Raw genomic sequence first — 24,853 nt, 5'->3', positions numbered from 1 at the left:
ACACTAGAACCAACTAGCGGCGGTTACATTGCTTGTTCACCACTCTCATTTACCATAGTAACTTATTAAAGTAAATAAGTAAAGTAAGATGGACATGACTCGATTTAAGCTTTGTTTAAATTTTTTCGCCAAGTTTAGAAATTTTCTTTGTCTCTGCCACTGCACGCAAGTTCCTGGACTCGCCTCCTATTCACAAAGTTCGTGGCCTTGAGCAACATGTCTGAACAGGTGGCGCACCCACAAAGGATACGCCCAAGCTCCCACAAAGGACGAAAAAAGTAACGCCACCAACTGACAGCTGCAGATAAACAGCAGTAGTGCTCCAGAACGTCCTTTGCAGCTCTCTTTCCTCATTTTCCGCCATTTGCGGGGCCGTTAATTAACATTTCGCTAGACAGATAAGTGTTTTTACACTCAGAAAAATGTATAACGGAACCAATCAAATCGTATCTGAAAATATAGCACCAATGTATCAGAGAGAAGTTGACCTCTGTGCCTTTTTAGTAAGAAAACAAAGTGTTATTTATACTAAATTATAAAGGTTGGTTGCTAATATCCGAGTAATTGTTATGAAAACTTTATTCACTAATCTTCGTAAACTAAAAATATTTTCAAAAGTAAGATAGTAATTGTTTCGAGTGCTCACAGCTGTATAAGTTCGTTTTCTCATTTTTTATTGCCACATTTCCGGCGGAAGTATTAGATAAAGTGGGAGAGCGAGGGAGAGAAGGACCCTTATCAGATACAGCTCAGGACATGTAAACCCCGCTGGGCCAATTGGCTCAACGATCCACAGCTTAGCTCCCCGCCGCTTCTGGCCCACCAGAAAGCCCAATTATTGAGGTCGTTAAGTGCTACTACCACTAACTACCACTAAAGCGCTCCATATCCACTGAGAATCTAGCAGAGCCATACATTTATCTATAACTTAAAGTGTCATTTTCAATTAGACCAGACAAGCGGTGTCAATCATTTGTGGCTGTCGCCGGCAGGCAAATGCGAAATGGTTTTCAGTTATGTCACTGCTGTTGAAGGCATAATGAAACTCGTGCCCAGGGCAAATTTACTTAATCCATTGGTTGGCAGTCTTATTTGCACAGCCTTGTCCTGATTTTACTAGATTCCAGACGGGACAAATACCCACTTGTTTGAATACCCCTCATTATTCATACTCAAACTTACATGCATTGATTTTGTGCTGTATTCAAAGATATTGTACCTTCAGGTTGGCAAAATGTAGTTCTTTTTCCCAGCTTTTAATGCCAATAACAGGAAAACTGATTCTTTGCATTACGTTTTTAAAAACTAATGCATATATCCAATTGATTGTAGTGTTAAGCGAGTAATGGAGTTGTTCATAACTCAGATATTCAGACACATCCACAATTGCTGACAAGTGGCTGCCAGAGGGAAATTATTGTTATTAATGGCTTTGGCATTTAGTATTAAAGATGAACACATTGACCACAGCAGCGGCTAATAAATTGAGGCGGCTATGGCTATTGGCACTCAAAGTGAGTACTCCAAATAATTTGCTGAATTAAAAAACAATTTATGTGGACTGGCTATGGCGTTCCGTCGGATACTCAGATACATTCGGCCCCACTCGGATACGCACAAGCACAAGCACACACATCTATCTATCTATCTATCTACATATCTACAAGTGTGTTTCTTGAGTCGCTCGGCTCGTTTGTGCAATTTTGGCTTGATGTGGGCATATTTTTCTCGATGCGTGTGTCTTGTGCGAATTTTACTTTATTTTTGGGCCTAAATAGTTTTCGCCTAATGAGTGCGTTTGACTTAGTTTTGAGTGAGTTTCTAACAATCCGAATGGTATAAATAACCAGGTTCTGGCTGCCAGCGTCGTTAGTTGAATTAAAGCCAGTGGTGTGCGAACAGTTTCAAGTCGAGTTAGCCTTAAATCCTAAATAGACCAGCAACATGAAGTTCACTGTAAGCTTTGCCATAGCTGAGAATATATTTCAAAGAAACAATATTCACTCAAGAATGTGTAATAATCCTTTACCTTTTCCCGCTCATCCTCGTCAAATACCGATGAAAATTGCTTGGAAACGGCGTAGCTACTCCTGCTCATCGCCAGCTTGGCCTGCATCCTGGCCGCACCTGCTCCCGCCGCCGAGGAGCAGCAGGAGTCCTCTGTGAAGGCAAAGCGAGGCTTGTCTTTGGGCCTCGGCTACCACGCCCCTCTGGTCACCCACTCGCACTACATCGCCGCCCCCACGGTGGTGCACCATGCCCCAATCATATCGCATGCCCCACTCATATCGCATGCCCCACTCATCTCCCACGCCCCGCTGATTGCCCACCACCCAGTGTCTTCGCTCTCCTACCATCTGCCCACCTACCACTCCATCCACCACTTCTAATCAGGCGCGCACGTGAGGCGGAGGATCAATTAGACACCATTGTAGTGCAACAGCATTCCCGAAACCCGAAACATTCGCACGTGCATCCGATTTGCTGCCCAAAAAATCCCCTATTGCTTTGTAAATAAACGTTGAAGTCAATCCGTGTCTTAATTCCATTTAAAATGTTTTCAATTTAGCTCTAAAACCACTTTCCCAACTCAACACATTTCACCAAAACTTCCTGCTTCGTCAGTAGGCTTCGAGAAAAAACGCAGTTTATTGATTTGTAGATTGAAATTGTGTTTTCAAACGTTGCAAGTTGTTTTTGGATTGAAACCAATCAGAAATGCAAGTTGTGGCAAGTGCCGCAAGTGGACCCCTAGACCCCCAGCTTGGGGCAGAAGTAATCCCCTGTAGTTAAACACTTCTAGTTACGCACCACCAGCGAAATTATAGACATTAGACTGCCACATTATGGCCAGGATTGTGCAGAACTGCAGTTGGTTGCGCTCTAGAACGGCACTAAGTGCTGCCATTTTGCAGGCAACAGCTCTGGGATCCAATTAAAAGGGGTTCAAAGGAAGGCATTGTGGGTCACTAAGCGCATTCCATGTAAGTTACGACGCACTTATTCTGCACATAGTGAATATTTTAAGAGAGAATCTTACATGTTTGAAATATTTATGATGCAATGGTGTCCTTAGAAACGAGGATAGGCTTAGGGTTTAAATCAATAACTTCTAATTTGCCATTAATCGAACTTTTTATTTTGCCTTTTCACTTACTTACTTAGCTTGAGAAGTTTACATGTATTCAAAACTTCCACTAAAGTTATTTTGTATTTATTACAAATGTGATTTATTTGCACTGAATTCTTCCTACAGCTAGAGAAACTTAAAATCGTCCATTAGAAATGTTTTAAATGAAATCCGCAAACCGCCAACCGCAAACCGACGCACCTCGACTTTAGTCCGAGAAGCTGTCGCTCCAGTAGGTGGTGGTTGGTGGTGCTACCGCCTTGAAAAGATCCCGTCCTTCGCCGGGACGGCGTTTGTTGCTGTTGTTGCCGTGATGGCTCATGCGGTCCTCCTTGCTGCGCGGCTCCTGCTTGATGCGCGACTGCTCATCCTTGATGCGAACGGTCTCCTCCTTGTGCCGCTGACAGCCGACGGCCTGGTGACGCTGCAGTCGCTGCTGGGTGAGGAAGGTCCGCTGGCAGCGCTTGCACTCGTAAATGAAGCCGTGCTCGTCGTGACGCTGGGCCATATGGTGCTTCAGTTCCGCGCGCAGGCGGAATATCTTGGGACACAGCTCGCAGCGGAAGTGGGCGCGCTCCTGCTCGTGCCGTTGCATGTGCGTCTTATAGGCCCACTCCACCTTGAACTTCTTTCCGCAGATGGGGCAGGCATGCTCTATTCTTTCGTGAGTCTTGCGGTGAAGCACATAGGATTGTTTGCGCGAGAACGTCAAGTCGCAGTTGGGACACTCAAATGGACCTACTGAAGCCGTCGACGAGGGCTGGTATTTCCTCTTCTGGGCGCTTGAAGGCTCCCCATCGCTGTCCGTGCCTCTCTTGAGCGGTTTTTTTCGAGGACGCCCGCGTGGTCCGGGCTTCTTTTTCTCCTTCTCACTGGCATCGGAGTCGGCAGAATCGCTGTCTGCACTTGTGGTTCCGGCCACATCGGATACCTTAAACTCATCGTCGAGCTCGTCCTCATCCTCGCTGGAATCGGTGACAGGTGCGTCTATGACCACATAGCCGCGGGGTCTGCGCACTTTATTCTTGCTTCTGGACAAGCGCTTGCGCAGCTCCTGGTCCGTGGTCTCCAGCTGCTTCCTCAGCTGTATGGCAATGGTAAGGCTGCCCATGCACTTGGTGCATATGAATTGCGGCATAAAGTCCTTGGGCAAAATCGAGACATTAGGACAGATGACCAGCAGCATGTCCGCGGGCGTGGCATCGATTTGCTTCTTAAACAGGCAGACTAGCTCTTCCTTGCTGGTGCACACGCGGCACTGGTTCTCGTCCACGGGCTCCTCCTTCTTGCGCTCCCTTACGGGCACATCGGCCAGATCGCCAGGTTCATCGCCAGTGATTAGTTCACCCTCTGCATCGGTGGCGGTCTCGAATTCCTGGTCGATTTCCTCGACTTCTTCGGTGGGCTCCTCATCCTCATCGATGGCGTCCTCGTCCTCTTCAATGGCCTCGTCGCCTTCTTCGGTGCCGTCCTCCTCTTCCAGCTTCTCTGCTTCGTCTTCGTCATCTGCGTCGGCCTCGTCGCCATCCTTTTCGCCCTCGTCGTTCTCATCCAACTTATTATCTTCGTGTAAATGAGTGGCTTCCTTCTCCTTGTCGGTGTCTTTTTCACCTGCCTCTCCGGTTATTTCCTTGGCAACATTATCTTTAGCTGCAGCTTCTTGCAAATCCCGCTTATTGCTTGCTTCCTGGCAACCTTCAGTGGCTTTCTCCGGTTGCGGTGCCTCGGTTTCATCCTCCTGCGGCATCTCGCCATCTAGATACTCCGCCTCGCCCATCTCCGCGTCCCCATCCGCAGTTGCACCGGCATCGTCCTGGAAAATAAATAAAAATACACAAACATACAAGTATATATGAGTTTCGCAAGCGTTTCAGGGTCTTTTGAGCCGGGCACACCTCGAGGTAATCCATAATCTGTCCCACGGTTCCGGAGACGCCATCGTCGGCGGAACCCACCGACTTGGCCGCCAAATCCTGACGCGGTTGCGGTTGCTCTGGGTGCTCAGCACGCTCCTGGGGGTTTTCGCGCTGCTCTCCGTTGGTTTCCGCCAGGGGCGTTATGTCGGCTTCCATTTTCGCAGTATTTTTCTTACTTCCAGAGAGAAATGTTTGCAAGTGGAGGGGGGAGTCTTCTTTTTTTGGCGGGGCACCGGCGACTTTATCGTTTTTCACTTGAACGCTGCGATTTCTTGGCGCGCACTTGATTTTCGGCTAGTGTTCCACTTTCGTTTGCACAAATTCACATTCCTGGCACTTTTCTATATAATACTCGGGCGGAAAATGCAATTCGAGTTGCAGTTTTTTCACAGCGTTACAATTTTTTTACTTGCAGCCATATTGGATAAGTATAGGTACACAGCTGTTTGTCATCGGCAATCGATAGTTGTGCGCATGCCCACTGGCAATCGATAACGTGCGCACGGTTGCACGGCGGGCGCGTAATTTGAAAAGTAAAGGAAAGTCGTTATTTAAGGAGTGCTCGCATGTAACCAGTTTAGAAACTCGAAACGGAAGTGTAAAACAATAAAAGCGAAAAAAGTTTAAGAGAAAGCGCAAAATGTCAGTTGTACATGTATTTCCCTTTTCTAAAGAGAAGCCTACGCGCGTGTTTGCAATAAAATTGGGCACAAAACATAGGCCACCCCCTTAAACCGCCTTAAAAGCAGCCGCTTGAAACAAAAAGCATGTCGTCTTGACTTTGCAACACGGCGAAATAAAAATTACGTGATTTGCATAATTTTTCACCCGCTGCTGTGCGCATTAATTTGAGTAATGCCTCTTACATTTCAGCATCACATTCACCATGCAACACTTTCTTTTTCCTTTTGCCGCAGCACTTAATCTGGCTTTTAGAATTCCATACCTGAAACGTCCGCAAATGCCCCGTATTACTTGAGTTTACATTCAATCAATTCCCAGCACAAGGAATGCAAATAAGCAAACACATTTCAATAAAGTGGCCGCTCAATAAGGAATACAAAAGCTGAATATTTTTTTCAATTATGTCCTGTGCCCGCAATGAAAAATGTCAGCGGAAGTGGCCGAACTTTCCGAATGACACAATCCATTAACGCAGACACTACACTGCACAAAAAGGTTGCAATAACTAGATTTACTGCTACGAAAATGGGGTAAGTAACGGATTGAGTAATAAAAAATAAAATAACTAATAAAGTAAATGGCAACTTTCGCACAATCAAATCTGAAAATATTTAAATTTATTTAATATTTGTTCTGAAGCATCCTGAACCATTTGCCAGTAAGTAATAATAAATAAATAAATCGCCTGTAAAATGATGGGAATAGTAACCAAATCCCTCGCTTTTAGAATCTTGAGGCATAGTGCGTTTTTTATGTTGGACGAAATCACCCTTTCAAGATGAAATTCCCTCGGGCTACATATGTAAGTATGCTACAATGATTTCTCCATGTACATACGTATATGCCCACAAGGAAGTATGTGTCTGTCTGGGACGTAATGCTGTTGCTTTTCGGCATGATTTACGTCGACAATTATCGCAACAAGCCGTGCTCCGGGATCTACTTGACATTAACATCCTTTTACCGGCTAGGACCTTGCACCTCCTGGTCCTCTCCCCGTCCACGTCCTCGTACTCATAACGCCCCTTGGACCGAATCGCTTATGTTGCCGGATGGCAAGGACACGGATGCTAAGGGGACTCCTAGGAAATCCTAGGAAAGAGATAAATTTAGCGGCCAGCAGTCTGTGGCAGTGATAAAAAAGCACGGCCATGTCAGCACAACACAATCCAACTCCCGGCGGCGTCACGCAGTGATTAATTATGCATGAAAGACAAACAAGCAGCATATGCTCCTTGGCAAGGCTTATGCCTACATACATATATGTTCCTGAACCCATCAAGGATTTGAGCCCACTAGCGCCCACCTAGGCACATTAAAGTGCACATTAAATGGCACATCAAATAATAAGCAAATAAAAAAGTATATTCCAATTGTGGCAATAAGCATGACAAAATCATTATAAAGCGCATTTGGGATCATATTTAAACATTTAATTATGTGTTGAGTGCTTTTAAGCAGCCATATTTCTTCCACCTGTTTCACGGCAATTACAAAAGGATGTCGGCAGCACAACCAATGTTCAGTTACCTAATAAAAAGGCAATCACTTCGGACAAAAAACCCATTCTAATTAAATATTTAATGAATTAAATATTTACGTGACATGGGTGCTACATGCATATACTCGTACGATTGCCTTTGTAAATAACTATTTCTTTCCAAAGGGAATGATTTCTGAAGAGCGTAGACGAAATCTAATCGTGCTATTTGATGTGTTGCACAGCTTAATTTAATGAGTTCCCCCTTCTTCAATTTCCCCCCCGCCAAGCAGATGCTTTCAATTTTCCATCTACGCTAACAACCTGTAGTCAGCACTCGAATTGCGAAGGAAAGGTAATTAAAAAAAGTCGTTTATTTAGGGCAAATATTAGATCAATTGGCATCTCCATGACACTTGTGTATAATGTACATATGTATAAAAAAGAAGACCCCCAATTACATACGTACATATGTAGCAGCGAGTGGAAAGTTTATTAACTGATAGGACAGGAGGAGGAGGAGAGAAACTTTTAACATAAAAATTAACTTTTCCACAATGGGATTTCCACCTGGCAGCTGAGAGGCAGCCGATCCATCAATATGGGCACGTATCTGACATGCCAGTAAATCTAATTTGCACACGCACATCGAATTGGGCAGACACACAAATCCACATATAAATATATAAGTGTATATATTAGCTTTAAAAATGTGCTTTAATTCGAAAGAAATTTCTTGTTCTTGCCAGAAACCGAATTATGTTGCATTAACTTTGTTGCAGTGTACTCGTATCTCAATCGGTTGCATGCGTTTGTGCCAAATGAAAGATGTTAAAAGCTGGCGTGGGAAGGAAAAGCTACTGCAAATTAATAACGCAAAAGTGGATTTCCTAATTAGGTTATCATGGCAACGTACTAGCCAAGAAATTTGATGCGCACATGAAATTGGGGTGTCGCTTGGTTTCTATGGCCGAGAAGAATTATTTTGTTTAAGGAATTTCCGAGCTGCACGCTAATGGCTCTCATAATTAATAATACATTTATCTCATTGTGATGCTGCAGATTACATCGCTGTCGTGTTTTCACACCAACGCTGGGGAGTTTAGCTAATCCGTTCGCATATTACGCATACGCAGCGTGTGGCCGCCTTGGGAAATGCAAACAATGTGGAATTATAAGCGGGTGTGCCATCAGTGTAGCCATCACTTCTGGGCAGCAGCATTTGTATATCCCGTGGGAGGAAGTCCACGAAGAAAAATACTTATTTATTAACATATAATTTAAAATGGCCGGAGGGGAGGCGTGTTTACGCTGAGCACTTATCCATTTTCACTCGCTTGCCATGCTTTTCTCGCTTTGCTCGCTCTTCTAACTTTTCTCGCTTTTCTCGCCTCTTTCCCCAGTTTCAAGCACACGAAGCTAATATGCTAATATACAACCATGAATAGGGAGCCGCAGTGGGAGTCTGATTTGCGCACGACCCAAATAAAGCGCCTAGAAGTGCAGATAAAAAAGCGCGCAAATACACAAAAAATACAAATATGAATATGTCTAAGTAGCGGCTCAGGGCTATTATTATTAATATGAACTCGCACTCGTTCGATGCCATAGATCACGATTATTTGCGGGTCGGACAGGCCAATAAATAGGGCGATAAGAGGCTTTACGGGTGCCTCATTAGCCGCCACCCATACAACACCCTTACACCCATACAAAAGGTACACATTTCCGTGAACAATTTGCGATTGTCGGGCGGAGGCCTCCATTTCCTCCGGCCAGACACGGATTTATCAGAGCACATGTGTATCTAGAAACGTTCCTTTGACAGTCTTGTCGAAAGGACACGTGTGCTCCTTAACATTATACGTCTGTACTAGGAGATACACGTCTTCAACTGATTGCCGAACTTTGAGGCTAAGGCACAATTTCACCTCCTCGTTCTGTTTAAATTCCAAATCCAATCAATTTCCATAGACATTGGCGGCGCGTCTGCCCAAAGAATTTTGCATACAATTTGCGGCAATTTATTTTTTTGTTAATTTGCCGCCATGCTAAGAAGGAATTCCCAAGCTCAAGTAATTTATGAAACGAACAAAATACCGACAAATTTTACTTTCGATTGGCCTGCGGCCAAGCGGCAAATTAGGCGAACCGGACCGGTTTGTTTGTATAAATCAACACCTAAAAGCCGCTGCCAACTGCCAAATGATTCCGAACGACAAATAACCAAACGATTCTCATATTTGTCTCTTTCATGTGGCCGGCATAATTTGAAGGCAGTTGGAAAAGCCCAAACCATCTGAGGCACAACAAATAGAATAAAAGATCACAAAGCAAAACATAAACAGAGAATTTTTAGCCGCACATTCGTACAATGAACTGTCATATGCAAAATATTTTCGTTACGGCAAAAATATTCACAAGAGCGCGTCAAATTCTTCATACTTTTGTGTATGGAACATTCAATACCTATTCCTTTTATAAGAACAGAAAACGGTTTATTTTGATTGCTGGGTAAAATAATATGTTCACGCAGTAAAGGCTAGGAAACGAAATAATTTCAATGGTATTCTTACAATCTATTTATGGATGATAAAGTAACTCAAGTGGAATACCATGAATTTCATATCTTTTAATTTGATTGGGCCCCCTTATTGAAATTCAAAATTTTAAGTTCATAAGCGCAACCTTTAGCCAAACTATTAGCATTCAAAAAGATTATACATTTGCATTAACTGTTTGAAAAGTATTTTGCATTGTTATGCTTTCCTGCAAGGTGTTCAAAATTCCCGACTCGAATCGTTTGTTCTTTCCGAAACTTGTTTTCCGTCTTCGAGTGCGGACATTCCCCGTATTAAGTATCGCCAGAGAAATTCGTTGGCAGCCAAATCAAAACAAGAAATCCAATTTCCAAACAGCTGCTTCAAAACAAGAAGCTCATCTAAAAATCGCGATGCTGGCTTTCTTTCATCCCGGTTTCGGCGAGTATAAATAGCTGCGACCGCAGCTATTTCAATTAGATTACCATCCAACCTCCAGAATACCAAACCAAAGCCCCAGAATGTCGAGAATCCTTGTCGCCGCCATCGCCTTCGTTGCCATCTGTCTGGTCCTTGTCAGCGCCGCCCCCGCTCCTGCCCCGCCCACTCAGATTCTGGACGCCCGGACGGCCATCGAGAAGATAATCGGTGAGTTGGCCCAATAGTTTCCGTGAACTGTAACCGGACTAACCCCGTGTTTTCTATGTTTTTTCAGCCGCATACAACCGGATTCCGGGTCCCTCAGTGGTTCACCCCTGGGAGGTGGCCACTTTGATTGACCCCAACACTTTTGTGGCCCACTTCTGAAGTCCCAGCAACTCCAACTCTACCTGACTACCTTAACTAACTAAATGCCCAAATAAAAGCCATACGAAAAATAAGTTAAGCGAAAACCGTATTCTATGATTTAAATTCTGGTTATTTCTTTAACTGGCTTTTGAGGTGTTCTTCTGCATATCCCACATCAAATTTCACACCAATTAAACAACATTTTTGTTGGTTGAACGAAACAAAATACTTTCCCTAACAAAGTTTTTTGCTTGGCAGGGATCTTTTCTAATGCAATCATAAGTTCAGCAGTAAGTTTTTTCATTAAAAATGCAACAGGAATACGGTCAAATGAACTTTTGTTAAACTTTAAAGTGTTTCTCTATCTTATAAACTCTTTAATGGTCTTTTGAGTATTTGAATCAACATTACTGAGCTACCGACTAAAAGTGAATTTTGCTGATGACCACAGAGTTTGAGTTCTGTTCTTATTTCGACTTCTTTAGGCTGCAACAATTATAAATTTATAATATATATTTTCTTGATCCTGACACAAGGTGCGTCGATCTGCTCGTGTCCATTTGTCCGTTCGTCTATCCGTCCGTATGAACCTCGATATCTCGGAAAGTAAAAAGGCTATAAATTTATAATCTCCCATTTCTATTATATTTCCACTAGCTGAACAACGGGTATCTGATATTCGAGGAACTAGACCCAGCGTTCTCTCTTGTTTGTTTTAGTTTCGGTCGGAAGGGGATTTCCGTCTCGAAGTGCACAAAAGTTTGCCGCATTTTTGGTGGCAGATGCAGAGCTTAACTAAAGTTGTGTAACTCAACTAAAGTAAAGTCTCTTTAGCCCTGCGACTTATCGTGTTGCAGAAGTTTTTTGGTCATTCGCCTTTTCCCCGCAATTGGCTACAAGGACAATTTGATAACAAGTGGATTACCAAGTCATAGGACAAAGTTATCGCTCCCAGCTGAATCTCAATCCGATGCACAAGATGCCTCTGATGCCACAGATGCCCCAGATGCCAAAGATGCCCAAGTGTTTGCTCAGCCCTCGATTCTCGATTCGGGGAAAAATGCTTCTGTTCTTGGTGGAGCACTTGGGCGAGATGCAATATTGTTATCTGGCGATAGGCCCCACCATCGATCCGCGGGCTTAAAGTCAATGCCAATGTCAACGGCAAGGTTAAAGCCCTGCTGATATTACATATTTGCGTAGCCTCGTCATAAATGCATTTCAGATAACTGCACCGGGGAAATGAAAATCGTCCTAGCCCGGAACACTCCAAACCTAGCCAAGTGAAATAAATTGCCGGTCCGGGTCGTAAAAGCGTGCTCATATCGTTGGATATGGACCGTGCTTATCCCACACGCTACCGCACTTTTTTTATCGCCTACACGTTTGACGTAAGCGAATGAATAATTTGTCAGGACTTTAACCAGGAAAATCGTAGCCTAAACTTAGGTCAGCCAAATCAAGCCAAATTTAAGGTTTCTGCCTCAATAAATCGTCGGGTGACAACTTTCACTCCCAACACATTTGGTTCATTTTCCTGCAATGCTTTAATATTGCCAAGTAAAAGTTAAAGGCACAAATTTGTAGTTATAATGACTTTGGCCTCACTTCAGGGCTCGTTAGCCAAAGTTAAAAGTGGGCTAAGGGTTGTTGGCTATCGTGAATCTCACCAGCAATAAATTAAAGCGCTTACAAGTAGATGCAATAATTAATTATCCCAGAAAGGGATTAATTTTGCATTTCAGGGAATCGAAGGGGTTAAAAGCGATTTTAGCTTGTGGCGATTTCTAAGCGATGATATTGGCACTTTCTTGTTAATTACCAAACAAAAATAAAATGGAAAAAAAAAATTAAATGTTAATTTAAAATGTATTATGTTGCAGTAGGCAAAAAGTAATTATCTCAAAAAGAGATTATTTTACATACAGAAAGCCAAATTAGAAGCGATTTTAGCTTTTGGCGATTTCCATGCGGTGATGCTGGCCAATTATTATATTTATTTTTTCAAATGTTAATTTAAGATTTATTAAATAACAGAATGAAAATGTAATTATACCAGAAAGGGATTAAGGGATTTTCACTTGTTCAATTTTCTAAGCGGTGGCGTTGGCATATTATTATATTCCTTATTGCCAAACAACATTTGAACGACAAACATATATTGAATGTTTATTATTTCTACTATTGTACACTGTATGCCTATATTGCACTGAGCAACAGGATGGGTATCAGCCATGGCTGCATAGAAATTCCTATAGAATATACTAACGGCATCCTTGTTGCAGTATTAAAGTCGAGGGAAAAAATATATTACGTAACATTGACCATTTTATAATGCTCTTATCAAAATCAATAAAATCCAGGAAGCACGCAACTTTGACGCACCTCAAATATTGATCATTCGTTACTCCGTTTTATTTTATTCTCTTTTTAGTCAACGAATAACTGCTCTTTCATAAGGATATAATGATGGTCTACGTCGCTTTCAAAGCTTGCATCGCAATATTTAGTGAAACATGAGTAAGCCGTTCGAACTGCAAACGATTGGGATTTAATACAGAGACACTTTAATTTAGCGAAAAGCTCCTACTAAAAACTTTTCAAACAACATTTTAACCAAACTCAAAAAAATTATAAGTACCCATTGGGTTTGGGAAATATTTCTCTATTTAAAAGACACATGTTTCAAAAGGTTTCAACCACATGCAAAATGCAATTCGTAAAATTTTTCCCTAGAAAGCAAGACAACTAGGAACACATTAGCTTACGGGTTCTGATTGGAGTAGAGTTTGTTTCACCACAGTTCTAACAACAGTGAAGTAAAACTAATATTGAAATAAAGAGAGTGATGTAATCGAATTTTTAGACTATCAGCTGTGGGAGTGCTGCCAAACACTACCGATAGAAATTGCCAGTAAAATTTAAATATAAAAAAAGAACAACTTGGAATTGTGGTCGTGACAGCTTTTTGCGGTTTGTGCATTTCGCAAGCCAAATAATAGAACACAAATATAACAAACATTTTTAGAACTCTGGTCGTGACAGTTTTTTGTGGAACCTCTAGAGTCAATTGTCTTTTGAAGAAAATATACACTTTATCGAGTCACAAATGCTTTTATCTACCTGGTACACTCTTTTTAACGAACCCTTACCTACAAGTAAACATTTCCATGTTTTCAATTTGCAAGCACGAAACATTAGCTTTCCTTGCTGTACCACAAAACGCTGTACCACAAAATGCTGTACCACAAAAGGATGGTTCCCTTTCAATGAATTTTTAGGATGCACTATGAGTAAAGTCTGCACGAAGCAGAAACCAAATCCTCGTTCAAGATTAAAATCAATGCAGACACATAACCACTTAGTTGGTACAAAAAGTAAAAGTTATAATATTGTTTTCGGTTTGATTTCCATTTAGTATAAGGAAAAACTTATTGAAGTTTAAAATTTAGATTTTACAATATAAGTTGTATACCTATTACTCGTAGAGTAATCCGGTCTAAAAGGCATAGCATGGTCAATGGTGCCACTCTCACAAGATTATTGACTATCTTGGCATATACAAAAGTAACTATGTGTAAGACTTAACATCAAGGCATCGGACTAGAAATTTGGATATGCAGAGTGCAAATTCTATTATTAATTACAAAATGATAAGCAACTCATTTCATAGCCTCTACATGCAGCTGGGGCACCACATATAATATATGAATAGGCGCTTGACTAAAGTACAGTAAAGTACATAGCTCTTGGGCAAGAAATAACCTTTTAAATTACATGTACATGTGGTGTCCAGTTTCACTTTGACATATATTGAAAGTTAGAAACGTCTCCAATACAACCGCAGCACTAATTATTCCTTAATTGGTAGATAGTTTCTAGTTCCGCCTCGACAGTTTTATTGGCAAACCCTAGCAATTAATTTGTTTGCGTGGTCGCCTAGGTTTTTTATGTCCCTGACAATGGCATTTTACGAGCTCTTTTACGACTGCCTCGCTGCCAGCATCTTGGACAGCTGTTGAGCTGCCAAAACAAAGTTTATCTCGATCAGGAATTCCCAGTGGAATGCAGAAAACTGGGTGGCAAACTCAACGAAGCCAGACCCAATCAATTGACGAAGACGGAGAAAGATTTCTAGCATGAGCCAGTCGCATAAATTTGTTAACCGCTTTTAAACTACACCGATTCGCATAGATTTGCATTGCAAATTAGGCCCCCAAGGCCCCTTAGCCCCAAAACCCAGCTTTAGTCCGTATAAATAGTCCGTGACTTACCTGCCATTATCCAAGCCACTCCTAATCTCGCCCACCATCTAACCGAACGGCTTTAATTATGCAAATAAATGGCGCCACGAGAAGCTGCTAAAATAAGGAGACAAATAAACAAATAACATTTTTAGAAATCTGATAAGTATCAATTTCGGACGACAAGTTAATAAAATTAAGTGAAGCCTTGTCAAAGGAACGCTCGACCAAAGAATACCTAATAAAGGCATTTTACCAAAGGTATTCTTTATTAAATTAAAAAAAAACATCTGCGCAGCCAATTATATTTATTAAAAGAAACTCTTCCTCATTTAAGCCTGAAGGGTAGAGCAAATGTGCAAAATACATTAGACTACACCAATCTGATATCTGAGCAGGGGATGCACGTGCTTTCACTCAAATTCAATCCATATGGTGGGATATCAATTACCGTCAGACATTTACCATCAGTCAATGACTCCGTTTGCTTTTCCAACAGGTTCACTGGGACTTTGCACACAGACACTTTATCAATATTGTTAGCCGGATGGCAAGTTTAAACAATAAAGCCAAAATAATTTGTTGGTATTACTTTGAGCTGTTTGCTTATGGAATATGTGATTATTCATTAACGTAAAATCCATTAAGTAGTTACCTGGTTGTTTGCAGATTGAATGTAAAACAAACATGTCAGATAATTGTATTATTTAATTTTGCAAACGAGCTTAATGCGAATTCCACATAAAATATTAATCACGCATTTATGCAATAAAAGCAGTGACATACAAATGTCTGAAAGTCAATGAGCGGAAAAAAGGGGACCCGAAATGTATGCTACATAAATGGGCTTTGCATAAAATCCTTTCGCACCATCACACGCATTTAAAGGTTTAATCAACCCTACACACGCGCTGGCGGCCAAATGATTTTTACGGGATAAGCAGGTGATAAGGTGTACGAGTATCGAATAAATAAAATTGAAGCAAACTTTTGTTCGTCTTGGATAATGGAAAAGTTGGTGGAAAGCTCTTAAGGTAAGCAGATTGGCAGGCATGTGCGTGTATTGATGGGCATAACGAGTCCCACTGCGAGAAATGAGGAAAGATGCTTTGGCTGAGGACACGCAACGTTAACCTCGATGATGGGTGACAGTTTTCCGGCAATTGAGGCGCATCTCGGCCAAAATATGCCTGCGTGGGCTTACCCATCAAAATTGATGGCTCACGGAGCCCAGTAACTTATAAACATAAACGAAACTGATGCCTACTCGACAATGAGTCCTTTGTTCGTCGGCGCAACGACCGTAAAGGACCGGCTAATAAAGGCAAAATCAAATAACAATCATTGCAATTACACTAGGGACATGTACGGAGCAACATAAACCAAATCTGAACCGACCTGAACCCGTCTGAAAATGTCGAGCCAACAGTATTAGCCTAAGTCGAAGGCACTCTCCATTCATTTGGAAATCCAAGAAAAGGCAACTGTTGCCTGGGTCAAGGAACTGCGAGTGAATTTTTATTAAATTCCATATGAATGTATTCTCGGCCAGGGTTGGATGACTTGTCTGCCAAATTCGTTGTTGTATCCCCACCATTTGCATACGATTTAATCGCCTGCCAAAGACAAGGCACAGTTGAAAATATTGTGAATAATCCGTAGCAGATCGAAACAAATACGTCAGTTTTCATTATAAATTGAGGTAGAGCACATTCCATGTGCTGAAATTTGCTTATAGGTTTTTTTTTAACCATTTGGGTTACCCCGACTATGAGATACGCGTATTTTCCACTCCCTACGCGGGAGATTGCATATAAGTTTCACTAGCGTCGGTAAAATAATTGCTGTTAAAAGTTAACTTTCAGATTTTATCGCCATGAATGTTCGTGAGCTTTAGTTTTTAGGTATAGAGGTATTATCTTGATAAATAAACTGTAATTTAAAAATTGAATTTGCTTTTGCTTATCAGTGATAGATATAGTGTGTGGGAAAATTTCTGGAATCTCTAAACTGGAATCTGCGATATTTGCTTTCATACGGACGGACAGATATACGGACAAATAATTTATAAGGAAATGGTTCCCTTAAGCTGTTACCTTTTTATTAATTAATTAATCTGGTCTACCCTTTTACTGCACGACTAACAGGTGTATACCTCAGCTTCTTTTCCTCTGGTTTTACCCATAAATTATTAAATTCCTTAAGAATAAGAAATTTCCACGTAACATTTTCGACATCATTATTGATACGAACATTTGTGGTTGTCATTGTACATAATCGTTGTCATTGTTGAAATAAATAAATGATGAACACATGTTATATAATGATATTTCTTTGAATTATGCAGAGATCATAAGAATTTGATAAGGATTGAAGTCTCAATTTAAAGCACACTTGAAGCCGCGAACTGAGAGGGATATCGCAGAGAAACTGCAAGCGAAAAAGGCGTTCAACCAGTTCAATGCTTTTTGTTCTGACTTTATTTAAGCTATAAAAACACACGCGAAATAGTCTATCATAAATCAAATGAGCTTCCCTTTTTTGGAGGGTCGCTAAAACAGTGGGATTCGACATCCTGTCGACACCTGTCAAAGAACGTGTTCGTCCATCCTGGACACCAATTAATCATAAGGGTATAGATCTTATATATATACACATATGTATATATACCTGATATATAACGCTTATGGGAGTGTCCACTCGATTGAACAGAAAGTTTCCAAGGAGCGTCCATTCTGTTTGCGCTTTTCATAATCTATTTGACAGCAATCTGGAAAATAGCGTTGCAGGTCATTCAAGAGCAGCTTGGGTTACTTGTGCAACCCGAGAGCCAATACTTTTAGATATCCTGGTGGTCACCAATTGAAACCACCAACATTTATTGCGCAACTCGCTCGACAGTAGAGTAGATAAATCTGATACGCCCATTTCTCGGTCAACCCACGGCATTTGGCGGTTTTTGTATCTGGCACATGACAGCCGAGTTATGGCTGTACGCAATTCAGATTTATGTTTGATTACATAAGCATCTTGGCCATTGCGTCTTTTCATCTAGAATCTTTTTCTTCATTTTACTCCCGCTCGCCACATCCTGCGAAAAGTAATTTAAATGGCGACGCCATGCTGAAAGTGATTTACCTCCTGTGAATTGCTCATCTTGTCAATTCGAGTTGCCGGCTAAATGCTTTTATTGGTTTTTACACTTTGACTGATTAAAATGCTGATTTGCATTTGCTGATTAATGTTGCTGATCGAAAGTAACCCTCTACGCAGCGAAGTTCAAACGCTCTCTTAAGTTTATTTGATTCAATGTTAACCTGGCGGGGACACAGAGAAAACACCTTTAAGATTCAGAGGTGAAATTAAATTACAATTTTTCTTTGCTGAAAAAGTCGTAGATGGGTGATTTATTAGAATTATTATTTGCATATGAGTACTTAACAATCGGTTCTATGCTTTAATCGATTACACAGGATGTAATCCGTCAAGCGAACAACAAAAGACTGCTTACTGCAAAGTCACGATTAAATTATAGGTGTTTTCAAGGATACGCCATAAATAACAAGGCTGCTTAGAAAAGCCAGCTCGTTGTTTAAGAATTGCGTGTTAGTCCCTTGATAGCCTTATCCTTGTCGAATGGCCCTGCTTTTGCCGATTCATCCAGCTCCGATCATTAATTGCGCCTTAATTTTTGAAAAATAACATTGTCCTGAATGGCATGTCTTCAATGAGTTTCTGGAAAATGCAGCATGTCAAGTGGAAATTACTCACTAATGTACATCTGGATGGCCCATGAAAGTTAATCAACTGCATTGGGGCTTGCAATATATTCAAGGCAAAGACGATTAAACTTGCACAGGCTAATTAAACTGTATCATATAAATCAGGCGGTAAATTGAGTTTGTCTGCTCGCTGCTCGCTGTAAGCTGGCTGTTTTTCGAGATGGCATCATAACATTTTGGGTTATTAGGAGCACAATCGAAGCCAGATGTGCTTTGGCTTTAAGCCAGGACTTTAAGGGAATTCACAAAACGCATAACCCACTTTGTCTGTCTTCCACAAAAAATTATGCAAACGATGCAGGAGCAGGGGTTGGTCCTTGGCACCGGAAAAGTTGCCAACATTTCTGTTTACAATCCCCCACCAGCACCCCCATATCATCATCACGAACTTCGACGGTACTTAACGCTTTGCGATGTTATTTTGTTTCATTTCATTATGTTCAAGTGTTCACTCCGTGCGCTTTTCTGCGGCTTAATGCGGATTTTCGACCTCGTCTTCTTTTCAATCTACGGCGCAGCTCAACATAAATAGAAGCAGTCTTTTTGCTAAGCAAACATGTTCAAAACCACAATCCTGGCAGTCTCGTTAATACATCAGCTTTTTCTCAAGATACACCTGCCGGCTAACAGGGTAAAAAGCCAAAAAGAATGCCGGAATGGGAGAGGATTTGCATAAAATGTTGCTAAGCCCCGCATATAAAACCGATGAAAAGGCTTTTAAATAGTGGGAGTTCCATAATGAACAGTGCAACATTTTTGGAGGTTTTAAGTGTATGAAAAACATTAACCAGCAAATAAAAAATTTAATGGGTTTCCACAAAAGCCAGATAATTTCGCAGAATTTTATTGGAAAGTAGAAAATACTTATAGTACTCTTAAGCAAGTCGCAAAATGCATAGTTCATGGTTTTATATGTTTACATATTTAAATGTTCTTTGTAATGATTAAGTCCATAACTTTTTGTAATTAAACGTGAAACTCAAATATCTAAATTTAAAAGAGCTTTGGAAATAAAACCGCTACAATTTGAATTTTACCAAAAATCCTTAATTCAATTATATGATTTCCTATAAATACCCACATATTTTTGTTAGTTTGTACTTATGCACTTGCATTATTAAACTCACCAACAGCTTCAGCAATTAATTTATGTTTTTATTGCCCAAACGGAAATCCAGCCAAGCAGAAATGAAGATCGAGCTGAAATTTCCTAAATATACTATTAGTGTGTGGATATTCGTGCAAAACGTGAACGTGAAACAAAACTACATTGAACGAGAATATTTATAAATTTGTTTACAATTGCTCTATGAAAATATTGAAACGGGGCAGCCAACGAGGAATTTCCAACAGTTACCCCATGAAATATATTTCTCATTTTCTTCTCTTATTTAACACTTGTACGGGCAATCACTTGATATGCGAAAAACCATATTTATTTATTTATTTATTTGGCATGCCATTTCCCTTGGGCTGTCAAAGCGCGGGGCAGTATTTCAATCACTTAAAACTCATCCAGCCAGATCGGCATCAGACACGATATAAGTGAGTATGAATGAGAGGTTTTTTTTATCCATAAATAAAAATATCTATCTGCCTTCCTACCAATTTAAAAAGAACTGAATTCCCACCGTACGCCACGAGAGCCAAAATAATACTGACGGCAAATTGTTGTGTTTTTCAAAAATACAAATTCTTAAACAAACTTGCGCCACGTGCTGACGCAAAACTTTGCCGATTTGAGTTCGGGGGCGTATAACAAATTGCCGAGTGGCAACTTTAGCACCAGCAACATTATGGTCCATTTTGGTGGAACACTTGAATTTCCCTAATTAATTGCTCAGGGTACAGATTTTGTTAAGTTATAATGACTCTGAGCAAAGTTCAAAACACTTCAACGAAAGTCAAAAGTTGGCCGCAGGAAAACAGTTCGTTTCGGTCTCTTGTATGTTGGCTCTGAGCAGTTGATAAAAGCGTTTAAAAATAGATGCAACAAATAAATCTCCAACTCATTGGCAATTTATCCCATTAGGAATTCGGGTCTCTTTTTCCAACCAAAAGCTGCTTTTAATTTTTTAATCCCTAAACGTGGTATCACATCAGTAATTCGTTTTAAAAAGTTGCTACCTTGCGATGGAATACGAACTGCAACTTGTCTGAACACATTTAGTTCAATAAGTTACACTGGACGCTTTAATCGATGATTAAAATCAGCCCGTTTCACATGGCTATAATAAAATACCTTTAACCATGTCGACATTACACCGTTGAGGGCTGTTTGGAGTAAAACAAGGTTATCTCGATGCAAATAACCAACTGACCATTCAGGGTGTGACAACTGGCTGGCAGCGAATGTAGGTTATCTAGATTAAAAGCGATGTACGCAGTTGAGTGCCTCGACTATCAGATACCTACCTTTTGAACCAAAAATACCTTCGGTCCATACCAAACTATTATTACCTAGACTCGTAAAAACAAATGGCCATTGCGTTTTGCAGTATGCAGCTTATATGGAATTTGAAATCCTTACGGAAATGCGGACATAATCATCTATCCACATTTAACGCATATAATGTTGTATAGCAAACACTGATTAAAAGTTATTGTGGGTTTGGCCATTGGCAGCCATAAGGGACTTTAAAAAAGAATAGGATGCACTCATCTGACTTTAATTAGCTGTCATTATTACATTTTCCGCTTAGACTGAGAAACAAAAGTACACATAATTTAAAGATAAAACGCAGTAAATTTTCCATTGATTAAAATTTAGGTAACTGGTTAATAGGGTAAAATACCATACCATTAAAATGTGCTAAGTAAGCCAAAAATAGGCCAACATCAAACGTATTCAGCAAATAGGAACATTTCACAAAACCATCACTTGTTAGGACCAAAAATGGGAAAAGCAATGTTCTGTTTTAATTAGTTTTTACGAACCAACGTTATGGGTATGAATGCTGGCAAATGCTGTCCACAGCATAAAGCATATTCTCTGTCAAATTGTTTTTACATAGTTTTCTGCATACCTAAACTTTTGTTTCTTCATGGTTTATTTATTTATTAGTGTTGGCCACTTTACCATGTAATTTGGACTCTTTTCAAACTTTTTGTACCACCCGAGGTGACAACTAGCGATTTGAAGCAACCATTTTTACTACACCTACCCGTTTGGATGTAAATGGAATCACTGAAAAAACCCCAACCTTTATATTGTTTAGTTTTGATATATCATTTTACAAAAATCGCTCATTAATCATAGAAATATCTAATATCTAAAGAAACGAGCCAGTCACGGGAATATACGATACATCCCTTACCGGAAATGTATGGCATTTATACTTTCCTAGATCTCGACGCTCTTACGGACGGACAGATGGATGGAGATGGCCAGTTCTGTTTCAGTGCTTTTGATCCATAATATATATACTTTATAGGAGATCAAATCTAATCTCTATAATCAAAACATAAGAACTTTCAGTATTGATGCCTTGTTAAAATAAGAATAGTATGTTATAAGTAAAAAGTTTATTTTGACTAAATAATTACTTATTTAATAATTTCCAGATTTAAGAAAATTTACTTATTAACATTTTGTGAGCAGTGGAAGTGAAATTAAATTCCCAGAAATGAAGAAAATTCCTTATGGTTTCACTTAACAGCAACTCCCCGAACAATGTAAAAACTTTGTTTTGTTGGGGGAAAAATTCCCCTGCCACTGGGAAATCATCTTAATTGTAAATAGTTCCCAGCCGTGAGGTGCAACAAGCATTTCTCAGCCGCTTTCCATAGGCAAATTTTCCAAATTTGTGCATAAGCTCTGGCCATTTATCTTCATTGAAAGGCAACCCAGGATTCTGCCAAATGGTTCCTTTTCAATTAGAATAGAACCGATGGGGGAGCAGGAGCCAGAACGTAAGGCAATATGCACAGTACACTTAAACATAAATCAAACTGCCCCCAAAAAAGAGGTCCTGACATTCGAAGAAAGCTCATCTCTCCTGCAGACATGGAAACGTCGTTTCAGGTTCGTTAGGTGCTAGACAAACGACTTGTTGGCCTGAACACACTTAACAAATGCAGAAATTGATGGCCTATTGTTTCAAAAGAAAAGTTACTTCGAATCGGGAAAACTTTGCGTCAGAAAAGAAACTTTTTGAACACGATCTCCGGGAACTAAAGTAAGTAATGGTTTTGTCCGTGCTGAAAAGTACACGTTTAATACTTGTACACATGAGCAAAGTAAAAACGGAATAAGTGTATATTAGCACCAATAAGAAGTAAAATAAAGCATGCTCAAACCTTTTCCATATTAAAGCACAAAGGAAGTGTTAAGCAGCCATATGATATCATGTTGTGTTTTAATAGATACAAATCATTTTATTACCATCAAAAAATAAAGTGATACTTTTAAAGGACAAGGACAGTGTCTGCATATACCAGCAGGAGTCCTTTCCCACACATTTTCACTTTACGGTTCTCACTGTTTGCGTCCTTTCAGCTTAAAATTTCACATTTCCGTCACGTTGCTCCTAATGCCACCCGAAAACGTATCCAACTACACGGTCGTAAAAAGGAAAGCAAATGTTCGGCTCAAATGAAGTGATGCAAACTATGAAACCAGCGGCGGAATTATGGAGAGGAGCGGTCTGATCTGGTCTGACCTAAGTGAACCTCTTTGTTTGGTCGGGTTTTGAGTAATGCCACGATGACAGCCATTCAATGTGATTTGGGTCTGGAAAACTTTCAACGCTCACACTGCGTATACGCATTGAAACCGACAAATGGCATTGGCCCTAATTTGAGGGGGATTTTTCCAACGAGTGGAATGCTATGAAGGGACGGGCCAAGCTGAAAAGTCAATTCAGTGAGATGCGGAAAATAAGCCAATTGACGAGGGCGAATTCAAGTTTTTATCATTTAATATTTGCGCTGACTAATGACCATTCGGTAATGTCCTTTTTGTGGGCAGGCAAACACTTGACTTGGCATCTTTCCCTTCAACTACACCTATTTCTAATGAATCTGGCATTTGAGGAAAGGCGATTCGGCAGTAGAAATCCCCCTCGACATAAAGTACAATTATCAATGCCCACTGGCCCCATTAGACAATTTATAGGAAAACTTCAGACGGCTAGACGTTCAATGCTAATGAATGCCAGCACGCACCAATAAAACAGCAAATATTCATTGGGGAAAAAACAGCACAACAATTGAATAAAGTGAAAACGGCCAGTAAAACAACAAGCAAACGCGATATAAAGTTCAAAAGCCAACTCCTGAGGCCCTTTGCCAAAAGGTGAGCACCCAAAATGGACAATAAATAAAATTGCTGGTCTGAAATGGGGTGCTAAAAGAGGGCACTTTTGCGTTTGAATTTTTTAAAAGCTTTGTTGAATTGCGAAGAATGGTTCAATTGATACTCAAGACTAGGAAAAAAACATGTAAATTCAAATAACTAAATTTAAAGAAATTTAAAGTGCTGCATATCGTTCTAACATTTTATGAAAGTAGTTAAATTTAAATAAGAAGTATTCCAGGGGGATAGCTTTAAAGTATATCTTCATAGGCTTATTATCAATTACCCATCCAACTGGAAAATGCACTTATTGTGCCAAACAGGGGGTATTAACAGTTCGAATCATTAATATGCCCAAGCACATTCATTTATTGTTGGCGGATCTTTTGGTTTCTGACTCAGGTAAATTGGCTGGTCCAACAATGCGAAATCTTTCGACATAATCATAAATTAACCTTCAACCTTAAAGCAATCTTAAAAACGGAAAAATATCTGAAGAACAAAATATCGGAACAAAAAATGCCCGGAAAAAGCGCCACACTTTGGTAAAATCTCGTGAGATGTATACACGACTATGTTTTCGTACAGTTTGGGCTTTGGGGATGCCCAGTGGGAAATTGAGTGGTTAGTGGTGGGTGGGTTGGTATTTTCTTATGTACACAGACATCTGCCGAAAGCCTCGAAAATTGTTTATTGTTTACTTTTTGCACTCAACGTCTTGTTGGAAAGCATCCAGTCGTATCAATAATGCGAGAGTGGTAGGAGATGCTAAGTGTTTCTCTGTTTCTCGGAAGAGCAGCGTAGTTATTTATTTAACTGGTACCGGGACAATATCGCCGTTCCCATGCGAAACTGCTTTACATTTTTATGATTTGCTCCACTGCAGCTTTAAATCGAGATGGCGGTCGTCTTGACGGCATTTAATTCTTCATTCATTCAAATAAAGACCAAATAAATACCTTTCCTTTCCTTTCTACTCGATGGCGTCGTCA

The 24,853-nt window shown here is 40.4% G+C and overlaps 4 protein-coding genes across 8 annotated transcripts in view; 2 read left to right on the top strand and 2 right to left on the bottom strand.

The window, feature by feature from the left end:
* Positions 1-24,853, bottom strand: part of LOC6529330 (G-protein coupled receptor dmsr-1) — a 32,399-nt gene that overhangs the window by 5,062 nt on the left and 2,484 nt on the right. For 2 of the 4 annotated variants that reach the window (XM_039372171.2, XM_015196802.3), the window contains exon 2: positions 14,814-14,900. The exons of 1 other annotated variant lie outside the window; for it this stretch is intronic. The gene's annotated coding sequence lies outside the window, so the exon portion shown is untranslated. The remainder of the gene's footprint in view (positions 1-14,813; positions 14,901-24,853) is intronic. One more of the 4 variants, XM_039372172.2, reaches the window with a different exon arrangement.
* LOC6529329 lies at positions 1,713-6,330 on the top strand. 2 transcript variants are annotated; one of them, XM_002090298.4, is made up of 3 exons: positions 1,713-1,956; positions 2,085-2,984; positions 5,964-6,330. In XM_002090298.4, exons 1-2 carry the CDS (start codon positions 1,945-1,947, stop codon positions 2,388-2,390), a joined length of 318 nt encoding a protein of 105 aa, XP_002090334.1. In that variant the 5' UTR covers positions 1,713-1,944; the 3' UTR covers positions 2,391-2,984; positions 5,964-6,330. The 2 variants fall into 2 exon arrangements, with proteins under 2 accessions (XP_002090334.1, XP_039228108.1); XM_039372174.2 differs by having other exon boundaries at positions 5,920-6,330.
* LOC6529328 (zinc finger protein 316) lies at positions 3,207-5,482 on the bottom strand. Its single transcript, XM_002090297.4, has 2 exons — positions 5,026-5,482; positions 3,207-4,943 (listed from the first exon to the last, which is right to left on the bottom strand). Exons 1-2 carry the CDS (start codon positions 5,200-5,202, stop codon positions 3,339-3,341), a joined length of 1,782 nt encoding a protein of 593 aa, XP_002090333.1. The 5' UTR covers positions 5,203-5,482; the 3' UTR covers positions 3,207-3,338.
* On the top strand, positions 10,223-10,636 carry LOC6529327. The gene is made up of 2 exons (XM_002090296.4): positions 10,223-10,398; positions 10,466-10,636. Exons 1-2 carry the CDS (start codon positions 10,272-10,274, stop codon positions 10,555-10,557), a joined length of 219 nt encoding a protein of 72 aa, XP_002090332.1. The 5' UTR covers positions 10,223-10,271; the 3' UTR covers positions 10,558-10,636.

Source organism: Drosophila yakuba, chromosome 2R (assembly GCF_016746365.2).
Source record: "Drosophila yakuba strain Tai18E2 chromosome 2R, Prin_Dyak_Tai18E2_2.1, whole genome shotgun sequence".
Taxonomy (NCBI): domain Eukaryota; kingdom Metazoa; phylum Arthropoda; class Insecta; order Diptera; family Drosophilidae; genus Drosophila; species Drosophila yakuba.
The sequence above is the reverse complement of the archived record's forward strand: the minus strand, read 5'-3'. Positions and strand labels throughout refer to the sequence as shown.